Here is a 12,584-nt window from a genome sequence, read left to right as displayed (position 1 = left end):
TATCTGAATAACATCATGAGCCATGCAATTAACCATGGAAATTGTTTTGACATCCAACTAAACAAAAGATTAAAGAAGCGAGGATACATTGAAAAATGACAGGCATAAAACTGTCCCTCTTCCAACTTATTTATAATGTGCAATCTGTAATTGCAGAGATATGCATTGGACTTGTAGACATGCTCTCGCTGAAAGGTGAATAGATGGAATTAAAAGGGAGATAAATGCCATTGTTGGGGTATTCACTGTACCGTCTGTATTGCCAGCCGTGTTAATGAGAGAAGAGTTTTCAAACTCTTTCTCAACTTTTAATCGTTTTATTTACTCCAGTAATTACTGTCTCCCCCTGGTGCGTTTGGTGCGGGACGCCTGAGAGTTCACAGCAAGTGCTCGCAATTGTGTTTATCTGCATATTAAAATAAGTAAAGTCGTCTTTAAATCTTTTCAATATCACATTGTTAGTACTGTCACACATTTATATGACTTTTTCTAAATTGAATGTTGAAACATAATTTGCATTTATAAATGATTTTTTTTAAATGGCCGTCAAACAGCAAATACATTTTTAGAAGAGCTTTACATCTGAATATATTCAGCTGTGCATGCTAGGACTCTAATATTCAAGCATTTATTGCTACATCATGCTTTTATTCCACTATATCTCAGAAGTAAATTATGTTTATATTTTACTCTGCTGCATTATCTGGACAGCTATAGTTTCTAGCAGCAGTTTAACTATTTTACATACATAATATATGATGGTTTTAGATATGATGTTTTGTTGTTTAACTACTTGCTCCATTTAAAAGTTAAGGCTGCACTCGCCAATGTTTTATATTAACAACAAATCAAACCACGATGTGCAATGTAAGAACAAACTACACAGAGGTTTAGTTCTCTGCTTTTATGGCCAATAACTTCCGGATCTTAACAACCTGCTTCCAGCTGGAGAGGACTCTGCTGAACCCACAGTGTGCTGCCTGCCCAGAACCAAACAGCACGCAGTGGTAGGGTCAGCTAGTGATGAAAGCTTTCAGCTCATTGTTTTGGTCTTCTATCCCACAAAGACTGATGTATATAATAATATATATAATAATACATAATGAATTCTGGAAAAATGTCATCGGCTTCAGGCCTTAATGCTAAAAGCTCTAGGATCTCGTTGTTGTGCCAGTGGACATCTTTGTCAGTGTCTTCTACATGTGCTTATTTCATCCTGAGTTATTTGTATTGTATTATTCCTTTTCATTCTCTGTTGCGTATTAGAAATTACATGAACCTTAACTTTGTCCACTTATTTTTGAATTACAGGTTCCCTGACATTTTGTGTCTAAGAATGTTAATAATGCATTATCTAGTTGAATATTAATTAATATTCATATGAGTTTATTTAAGATTTTTACAGAGGGGATTTCTGATATCACTTTTTTTAAATCCCTAAATAAACCAGAAAATACTGTCAACAGCCTTAAAAATCCATTTGCTGTTTAAAAAAAAAAAGTTATATAAATGATGTATGAAGAAATTCCTCTGTGGAAAGATTCGTAATAGAAATAAAAGGGAAATGTGGTTAGGTAATTTCTACTGGAGTGGAGCTATCTGGGTCAGACTATGACAAAAAAAATGTCCTACAGTGAGTGAAGTTAAATAAAAACCTGGAGGTGTGTTTTGGTTGTTTTTCTTTAAGTCTGAGGGACAACCGGTGCATTTTTTAGTTTCTGTCCTTCATAACATGTCAGAATAAAAACTTTATAATATGACTTTTTTTCTATTCTGATTATCTTCAATTTGTTTGTTAGTATTTTTACATTGTGATATCAATACTTTTACTTTAGTCCAAGTGGAGATCAAAGGATTACTGGTTTGGAGACTTTTCTAGCCTGAAAATATTGAAATTCCAGTGGAATCATGTTTGGTAATATTCAAATATAAAAATGAAAAAAATAAGTACCACCAGAAAGAAGCGTTATATTGTGAAGATCAAACCTGTGAGTTTAAAAGTTCAACCCAGCCTCTCTGAGCACACCACCGCCCCCCTACTCACTTCAGTCTGGATCATGTTGATGCGCCGCGAGCAGAGGGTCTTGACACAGTTGTAAATGTCCACCACTCCTTCACACTCGGCCATATCCAGCATGACGTCCAGCACAATGTAGCAGCCGGTCCTGCCTGCCCCCATACTGGTAGAGAGGAGAGAGGAGAGGCATCGATAGGTGTGAATACATCAGTGAAATGAAAACGTCTCGGCAGGGAGCCTTTGGTAATGATTGAGATTCTCTGCCTAAAAGTCAAGTATAATAAGGAGCTTTGTTGGGGAAAGAAATCGAGGGAATATAAGACCATTGTGTTCTGGCAGCATAACACATATTGGAGTTCAAGTTTGAAAGTTAAAACCCTTGTAGCTGGAGCGTGCTAAGAGTTTTAAAAGAGCCCTATATACTAGCCTGAGCCATGCAGATCTGGCTCTAACACTGCTATAAAGGCAGGTGTGTGTGTGTGTGTGTGTGTGTGTGTGTGTGTGTGTGTGTGTGTGTGTGTGTGAACGCCTCAGTACCCTCCCGATAAGGTTTTTTAGCTTTAAAAACCCATCGGAGCGCCTGCACTGGGATGCTTTATGCCTCAATAACACATCTGCCTTCCCGGAGTTTTTCTATAGCTTTTTCAACGAAAGGGAAAACAATTCTCCCTGCAGTACATCAGCTCTGCTCAACAAGCGCATCATTTATGTTGAGATGCAAACAGGCCGGTGCTTAATCAGGATTAGATCCCATCGTGAGAGGGCGGCTGCACAAGACAGCTTTAACGGGATGACAGAGATAAGCAGCAAATCTCATTGTCCCTGTGATATTTACCCATATTCATGTTTGACTCATAGTGCTAACATTTCTGACACGTGTCTACGGTCTATACATGCAGTTGTCATGGCGAAATGTCAAAATGCAATTATACAGCTATACAAGAATGATGGAGATAGTTCCTATAGTTGACATTTTGACACAATCAACATGTCTGATTACGGGGTTGGGCCAGAGGGGGAAATGGCTCCTGCTGAAATTCGATTGGCCCAGAAAGTGGTCCTGTCAGTAGCCTTTAAAAAAAAAAAAAAAAAGGTGAATACCTAACAACAATAAAGATGACGATCTTCTAATTTGTCCACTATTCGTTTTTCTTAATGCACAATGTGCTTCAGCATGGAACAATTTACAAAATATATTCAGTGATATGTGGCTTTGTTCAAAGTGTTAGAGCTAAGAGTAAACAAAGAATCAGCACCTTACTGAATCAGGAGCTGTGCATGAATGTTGGACATATCATTTTCTTTCCTGTATAAATTGTCGCCCCTTTTTGGCCCCTGATATTAAAAAATATCCTAGATCTGCCACTGTTCCCATTAAATGAAGTGTAGGTTTTGAAATGCAGGCTAAAAAAAATGTTAAGGGGGGAGTGTTCACACCCAACCTGTTTGCTTCAAAGCTTTGTGTGTTAGCAAAGTATATTTACGCTGTTGGAAAATATATTTTTTAAACCTGTATATATATATATATAACAAGATGTGACTCTCAGTCTTTTCCCAGGCCTGGGCCACACTGATCTGTGTCTCATAGGCTTCTGTTGTTCACACAGGGGGTGTGTCTGCTGTGTGGGTTTCTGGTATGACTAATGTTTTTTCCTTGAATAAAAGTAGGGCCACACACACAACCAAATGGACAGGACAATACGTTTTGAAGCAGTGCATCTTCTGTAGCTACAGTAACAACAAAAAACTTGGCAAAATCAATAAATGGATTCAGTAAACAGGAACGCTGAAGTGATTTTACTAACCTTATATATTTGATTGTTACATACTCAACAAATATAGACATAGAAAATGTGCTGAAAGATAAGTCTTTTTTGCTGTGAACTACACGTGGTATATGAGAATGGGTGAGACTCCAGCCCGCTAGAAGAGTAGTATGAATAACACGCAGGAGATCTGCTTCCATACACCATAGAATGCTTTGTGATAGCTGCAGAAATGTGATTATAGGTTGTATTCATTCTTCATGATCATGAACGTGTCAAGAAGTAGTCGACAAACCGTTATGAATTCTCTCACAAAGACCATCCTTTTCAACCCGTCTCCGTCTGGTTGTTCAGACCACAATAGAGCTCAAGTGGTGGTGACATGGAACAAGAAGTCTCTCTCCCGACGCAACCCGGGGTTTAGTAACAGAATGACGTGAATGCTTTGTTACATTACATGTTACATTATTACATTACATGTCATTTAGCTGACGCTTTTGTCCAAAGCGACTTACACTTTTTAGTACACTCAACATTTATGAGGGGCCATTTAGGGGTTCAGTATCTTGCCAAGGACACTTCGGCATGCAGATGGGGAAGAGTGGGGATTGAACCGGCAACCTTCTTGTTGGAGAACGCCTACTCTACCCCCCTAGGCCAACCCCCCCCTATGTTGTTAACAGTATAAGAAGTGTTCCTATTCAAAGTGTATACAAAAACACTATCTGTATCTATTGTGTCTTTTTGTCTTGTATATGGTAAACATGCCATCCCAGCAAGGAAAATCCATTTTACATTTTTCCACAAATCTGACATTATTAAATGATGCATTCAACTGGCATATACCCACATCCTCAGGTGAATGCAAATTAAATCTATGGACACAGGATTCTTGTGTAGGTATAACATCAGCGTCCAAGCACAGGAAACAGAAGTCATTCACTGCAAAGGGAAACAGTATGAACTTCATTTCTGCTGGTTATGTGTAAAACGTAGCATCCTGTTGTATTGAATCACCATTCTGCTCTCCACCTACACATGTACAGCAGCAAGAAGCTGACGGATAATTTGGGAAATATATAAAAACACAAGCTGGAGTATAAATAAACAGGGTCAAATAAGTAACCCGTCATTAAAACGGAGGCTTCAACCATAATATCTGAGATCAGGAGGTAAAGTGATGAGGTACCTGCAATGGACGACGACGGGCCCACCATCAGAAGGTGTCGAGGCTTTGACCCTGCGCAGGAAAGCCAGCAGGCCAGTGGCGTGGTACGGCACGCCGTGCTCAGGCCACGAGGTGAAGTGGAACTGGCACACCTCGTGTTTGGCAGGGTAACCCCTCTGGAGGAAGCACACAAACACAAAACCTTTTCAGCAAGCCTGAGGCTGATACTCTGAGTTGAAAGTATATAAGCTACACCTGGCAAGAACTAATGCAGCTAATGCAACAAATCCTGCAATTAATCCCCCTTCGTGAAGGTTGTAATGTTCAGTCTGTGATGATATTGGTTTAGAGAGGAGTGGATTTAAGTTTACGATGGCAGGATGTAACTTGTACTGCTGCTGAGTTGTATTACCTCTACCTACGCTCATTGAACATTATAACCATCACAAAGGGAGAATTCATTGCAGTGCTGCAGTATTAGAGTCCCTCAATTTCAGCCGGGGGTACCTAATAAACTGATGATTGTATTAATGGATATACATGACATAAAGGTTACCCAGAGACAGTTGAGATAATACGAGAGTGGGACTCACCCTCTCCATGGCAAAGGTGCGCACAGTGTACTCGGCCAGGGTTTCTGTCTTCAGTAGTGTTATCTTGATGTCGCCATAGAGCTCGGTGTCATCAGGCCAGTACTTGCAGCACTTCATCTGGACAAATAACAAACAGCTAAAGTTTAGACAGGTTCACAGAGATATACAGATGATTAGTGCCTGGCACTGAGGTCTCCTCCAGTGAAACAAACTGCAAACAAACTGCTCTAATCCTAGTGACGTTTGCTGAGTATTTGGACTTGGCTACAGTTATTCCAGGCATCACCACCATCACATCTGAGACGTAAAAGTCCTGGCACCAAGGTGAGATGAGAGGTGTCTTGATGTGTTTTTTAACGGCCTCTCCTGGAAACGGAACTGACAGTCGGCGATGGTGTTATTTTTCGTCTCCATCCACCATCACTCGGCCCTCCAGCCCTTTTGCTGTGAACTTTTTTGGGAGGACATCCGCTTTATTTATTTTTCTGTTGAAGCACTATGTTTTTGTGCCGTCCACATTTTCTTCCACCGCTGGCTGCACAGTGTCAACACTTTCTACTGCTTTGGGCTTCAGACTCATTTTCTGATCCAAAATAAAAAAAAATGTTTTCACTTCCAATGCCTGAGAAGAAATTTACACTCGCCACCTACGGGAGAGCTGCACAGTCATGTGAAAAGGTGAAACGCTAAAAGGTCACACTTAATTATATGGGGCATTTTTACATCTCCTGTTTTCACATTTTTCCCCTGAGTCTCTGTTAATTTATGACCCGCGCTGACACTTATTTGGCTGTGCTGACTGCCTGTTATTTCAGTTTCACAAAATTAGATGTCATGCCATTTGCTATTTTGTTTATCATCCATTTTAGAAGGAATCTCAATTGTCAAACGCGAATGTTGCAGATACACAGACGTCGTATCTCTAAACTTTGGAAAAGTAGATGTTTACAGCCACTCTTTTCTTAAAGTAAGTGTTGAGGAAGCGTAGAAATATACATCACTTCATTAAAACAGGTTACACCACATTAACTACAGCCATAGAGAAGCTGGTACTCCATATTCCCACCCAGGAACTGCCTGGTGTTAGTGTTGTGTAACTAACTGAACTAGCTAACAAATGCAGTCATTTCCTTTCCAATACCTTATATAGTAGGAGCTGTTAAGATTTAAGAATAAAACAACACAAAGTAAGAAATACACCAAACGTGTACCAGATGTGATGGTTGTGTAGCCAACTAAACTGACAAACGCACAAAGTAAATTAGAAAAGATTGGCAGTAGGTACTGTGCATCATTTCTGCACTTAGTGAATTCCTGTTAACATAATTGACTGCTCTGATAGTAGTAGTAAGACTAGTTTAAACTTAGTTAACAGTTAGAAGTCCAGCACACAAAACAGCCATCGTTTAGTTGATGCAACCATGTGCAAAGCCACAAAGTAAACAGTAAATAGCTCAATGCTATAACAGCTCTTGTATCTTCATCGATCACATTTAATAAATGGTACGCTCGGCTCATAACACTTTCGTCATTCACATTTTGAATAATGTATTAGCAGCCTGCTGTATTCGACAGAGGCAGGGAGAGTTAATATGAAAGTGGCCACAGAGTTCCACCATGGGCCTTCATATACATCAAAGCTTTGACCTTGGAGCACAGCCACCACCGCAAAAGGTGATCACTCATGATCCGACAGCGGCAGCCATTTCCTCCCACAACCTGGAGCGTGGCAGCTCCTCTGACATATAGTAAATGATAAAGGAAGCTCCAGAAATACATCCCCCCTCACATCAATCTTCACTGGGTCTGGAGAGGTCATAGGACAAAGGGAAGAGAAACCTACCCTGCCCACTTCCACCAGCTTGGTGATCATGACAATACTGAAGCAGTTCTCCTGCCAGATCATCCGCCAGAAGTCGTAGATCATCTCCTGCTTGGGGCCTGCGGAGGAGGGGACATACAGCAATAGGTATAGGTGGAGAAGAGGGAGGGGGGCGGTGGAGGAGAAGCGAGGAGAGGAGGTGGAGGAAGAGAAAGCAGGAGGAGAAGGAGGGTGGGGAGATGAGCCATAAGTCAGAGATAATAGCAGCAATAACTATCAATGTAGAGGCACTGTGTAATCCATGCCAGGGAATAGAGTAACAATGTGTCATTCATGAACTATTGCCCGCTCAGTGTTCTCCTAATACTACTGAGAAATGTCATTTCAATACACCCACAAATCCTGAGCCATTGTACAAACAAGCTCATGTATTGCCTTTCCGAAGCAACAGTGGCAGACACAAATCACAGCCCCCGGAATAAGTGTAGGATTTCATTGATTTCATTCCAGCGTGGCGTTGATAATGTCGGTCCTCCACATCTCCACCTCTGTTAGTGAACACAATTATTCATTTCAACCCACGCAGTTTGTTTAATAGGACTATTATCTTGTCTCCCCAAACTCAGCTGGATGACTTTATTTAAAAGCAGGTTGCTCCTTATCATCCTTTGTGGCAGCACAGTATATCTTTTGACTCGACTATATTTATTCTCTGTTTGTTTTCAATAATTTGTTTAGTTCAGGTGTATGTGTAGAGCACAATAAACATCAATCCAAAAGCTTTCGCAGACTGATAAAATAGGAAAGTTGAGAGAAAACTTTCAGGGGAAAAAGCTAAATTTATTGTAATGTTGAGCATGGAAGTTTATTCTTGACATTTAGGGACAGCCTGTACACCAAAGTAATTTAATTCCCAACCTCTAAGGTCTTATATAACAGATACTGTAATCAACACCTTTTAAACAAAGAGCAATTCTAAAATCATAAGGTCAGTGATATTCTTTACTTTCCCTATCTTTTCACAGTCGCTAAATCCCACAAAACAACTGATATTAAAAATGAATGCATGTGGAACTCGTGGGTTTGACTGTCAATCAGAAGAATTAAAAGGAACATAATAAAATTGGGTTTGAGAATCAGAGAAATATTTATATATAAATATTTGTTTGTCCTAGTGATGGCTCCTTTACAGGAAGTCTAGGAAAAAGGGGTAGTTGCTGTAATCCACCAAGATGTGGACTAAGACACAGAATACTGTCTCAGAATCTGACTGGAACTGGAAGGATGGGAATTTTCAAAACAATCGTCTGGTAAAAATAAGAAAAATGCAACACAAAGTCTTGCAGAGGCTTTTTGATCTCGTTCTCTTTTTGTCCCTCATTAACAACAGGTGGAGGAGAAAGAAAGTATGGGGCATTGGTGGAGCCTGACAACGGCTTCCCCTCTCATCAATGCCAAAAATACCAGTCTTCACTGCTGTTGGCCTGAGCTGAGCTGCCACATAGACAAATGGGTAGCTAATTTAACCATGATTTTTTTTTCTCGTCACTGGTTTATATCCACAGTTCCCTCGCCGGTCGCTGCGCCGGCTTCTGCTTTTATTAGTGATGCAAGTTGTTAATTTTTCAGCAGCAGCAGCAGCAGAAGCAGCAGCAGAGGCCCTCTAATGCATCGCCGGAGGGGCCGAGGCATTGAGTTAAGAGACGGATGACGTGCGTGATCCCAGCAGCTGGGTGAATCTGTATGCATAGCACAACACGCTGCCGCTCTGGACTCCAGCTTCTCAGAGCAGCGCCTGGCATTTCTCCTCCCCTGTCCGCCTCCCGCCCAGCCACCTCCTCTCGCTGCCTCATCTCTGGACATAATAGGGAGTTAGCCCCGAGCACCTGCGACCTGCTGCAGAAGCCCAACTGCCTTAACACCCATGGAAGGTAAAACAAATCAACCCCGACAGCCACCCACCCAGGGCTCGCTGCCTGTATAAGCAGAGTGTTGCTCAGTATATGCAGAGCATGAGGCAGGAGTGACAGCTTTAATGATGCCCTGCATGACTGGTGTCTGCATGTGTGTGTACCTTGGAGTGACAGTCATGAATTGCAGCTACTTTGGAAACTAAAACAGACTTTCCGCCTGTATATGTTAATTTTCCAACCATCATTTCAGCAGTTTAGCAGATGAGACTGTCAGAAACTGATTGATTGTGTTCCAAGATCACAAATACATAAACAAATCTATATCGGCTTGTAGCCAATAGAGATGGAAGCATATATTTATTTCTATATTATAAAGAAAATCGGTAAACTCCGGTCGTAGCATGATCCTGACAAAATAATCAAATCCCATGGCTGGTTTAAAACCAGAACATACAGCACACAAACCAGTAACTACTTAGGGTTAGACATCCCCAGTGTTGGGAAGGATACTTTCAAAACGTATTCCGTTACAGAATACAGAATACATGCACAAAAATGTAATCTGTAACGTATTCCATTACATTAACTAATCTGAGTAACGTATTCTGAATACTTGGAATACTTCCGATTTGTATTGCATTTTTTAAGTGTACTATTGCGGCGTTGTTATAGTCAGTGGAGCAGCAGCAGTTTAAACTCTCTCTCCACCGATGCTGCGGGCCCGCTGGATGTCCGGCTCCCATCCACTCCCACCTCTGTGCGGGTCTCACCGGAGGCTGAACCCCCCCCTGCGCCAAGGCTGCCTCGCGCCGTGCAGCGATCGTTTCGGCGTCGGGTCTATTTTTTGCGCTTGACGCGAGCATATCGCTCCAGGAAACACACTGAAAAAGGATTTTAAACGATATTGATGACATATTTTATATGATATAAATGATAAAGCATGCATCCCATAGTTTGTATTCCCCTTCTGTTGTCCTGGAGTTTTAAATAAAGAGAGGGGGGGGGGCGGAGAATACTTAATTTACCCTCGACACCCGACATTGAACGGAGCAAACAGCGGAGAAGTTCTTGAAGATGGATGACATTAAATTGGGACGCTGTTGCAGTTAATGTTGGAGCAACAAGTGACCATATGCTTTTATACTACTGGGTCAACGGGTGATATTATTTTAGCGTCGCTTCAGCGTCCGGTGTGAACCCTGCGTGCCTCGCTGGTCTCCTGCAGAGCCATGACAGCGGAGCTCTGGGAGCGCAGGTCGGTCTTCTCTCACCAGGGGCTGGAAGGGCAGCTTGCGGATCAGCAGCTCCGTAGATTTCTGGTAGCGACGGAACTCTCTCAGAGCCAAGGTCCCGGGGCCTGTAACGGTCCCGAGCGGGTAGCGGTGAGGCTTCTTCACGCCGCCGGGGTCCGGGCGCTCTTACGGCAGCCCTGGTCTCCAGCTGCTTCCTGGGGGCTTTGCCTCCGGTGGATTTACGAGACAGTGATTAAACTCGTGAAACAGAGAAGTACCGTCATGTAATCCACTGATTTCAACAATGTAACTGTATTCTGAATACCATCTATTTAATTTGTAACTGTAACGGAATACAGTTACTCATAATTTGTATTCTAAATACGTAACGCCGTTACATGTATTCCGTTACTCCCCAACACTGGACATCCCTCATGTACGCACCAATATTGGCAGAACTGGATTCACTTACCATGCACCTGCTAAGTGGAATGATCTACAAACTTCCCTCAAAATGAATCGTGGTACTATTTTTATCAATTTTCTTTTGAAATTTGTTCATCCTGTTTAATTGTTTGTTTTTGATTGTAAGTGTTTCCTGTTGTCAGGCCTCTCTTGGAAAAGAGATCTTGATTTCAATGGAACAGTCTAATTAAATAAAGAATAAATAAATAAATACAAATTTCACTTGATGTTATCAGCTTTACAACTATAGCTTCTCATTTACAACCTACATTTACATTGAAAAGGCTTCATTAAGCACAAAAAAATAACACATTTTTAATATATTTGTTCCTCTTTAAATGTATGTTTTTTTCGTCAATGTTTGGGTCCCAATATGTTGATATACTATGTCAAGGTGAAGAAATAATTGTCTGGTAACATTGGCAATGTTTTTGGTAAAAAAAAAGATACAAAGCAATTAATCTTGAAATTACCAAATCAGCCAATAATGTGGTGGCAGCCTGAAGATACAGGAGATCTAATTAGTCAAAATGTCAAACATCAGAATGAGCCAGGGACCATGACACGGTTCTGTCACCAGATGTTTACACACAGGCCATTTGCCATGTTTTTTAAAAAAATCAACAGACTGCTGTCCATGTTCAGTAATGTGTCCAATATTTTATTTTCATATAGTTGTGATAAAAGGGTTTTTATCAGCAAGCCAATCCACATACATTTAGGAATAAAGTATAAAGCAGTTCTTTAGAATGTGAATCTAGTCATTATGTAACTAGTGAAGTTGTTTTACTTTTTGAATAAAAGACACTTCTCTATCTTATCAACCTAAGATGCTTTACCACGTTGTTCGATAGTTGAAATCTATAACTTCTAGCTCCACTTCTAGTCAAATTTCAGCAGATGCCTTCACAGTGACACTTCCTGCACCTCTGCCTCCACCTTTGTGTGCTGAAAGACTCTGTGAGCAAAATGTGACAGAGAGGGGCTGAGCCATTTTCTGAGGTTACGTTTGTGAAGTGGAAGAACTGAGACCAAAGTGAAAGATGGAAAAGAAATCAGAGGGGGATTACGGAAGTGAAAAACATATTCCCTGAATAAATAGGATCAGAGCCGGGAGAGAATAAAGAGAGCGTCTCTCTTTCTTTATTCTCTATCTCTCTGTGAGTGTGCTGCCTGGGGAACGCAGCTTATATGGCGTATCAAACCAACATCAGAGAGACTGTGCGCCACACATGCAGATGGTGGGGAGGGGAGACACAAAAGCCGAGCTTCACAGCGAGCGACAGTAAGTAGTGTTACAGTGGAGATTGACTGACAGTTACAGTCGATTGTTGTGGGAGTGTTTCTCGCACACGGAGGGAAGTGAGGCTTTTACGGCGGAAATCCAGATGTGAGCCTGATGCAACAAGGGCCCCATTCTTGTTTACACATCAATAATTCAGTGAACTAATTTGAATAGCGGGAGTCGGGCTGCTGTGTGAGGAACAGCACAAACAAAGTAAATATTAGCAGTTCAACAACGCCGCTGGGCCTTTCACACTCACCTTGAGTGGCGATGAAGTGGTTCGATCGCTGGTAACCCTGTGTGACGGACAGAGCAAAGAAAAG

At 41.3% G+C, this 12,584-nt stretch overlaps 1 protein-coding gene across 1 annotated transcript in view; it reads right to left on the bottom strand.

Annotated features, from left to right (window-relative positions):
- Positions 1-12,584, bottom strand: part of ptprua (protein tyrosine phosphatase receptor type Ua) — a 203,113-nt gene that overhangs the window by 17,836 nt on the left and 172,693 nt on the right. Inside the window, exons 21-25 of the mRNA XM_061092754.1 lie at positions 12,521-12,557; positions 7,388-7,485; positions 5,545-5,661; positions 4,973-5,127; positions 2,045-2,180 (exon numbers count right to left, since the gene is read on the bottom strand). Of these exons, the coding sequence (XP_060948737.1) occupies positions 2,045-2,180; positions 4,973-5,127; positions 5,545-5,661; positions 7,388-7,485; positions 12,521-12,557 (543 nt within the window). The remainder of the gene's footprint in view (positions 1-2,044; positions 2,181-4,972; positions 5,128-5,544; positions 5,662-7,387; positions 7,486-12,520; positions 12,558-12,584) is intronic.

Source organism: Limanda limanda, chromosome 19, assembly GCF_963576545.1.
Source record: "Limanda limanda chromosome 19, fLimLim1.1, whole genome shotgun sequence".
Taxonomy (NCBI): Eukaryota; Metazoa; Chordata; class Actinopteri; order Pleuronectiformes; family Pleuronectidae; genus Limanda; species Limanda limanda.
This window is presented reverse-complemented; position numbering and strand designations above follow the sequence as displayed.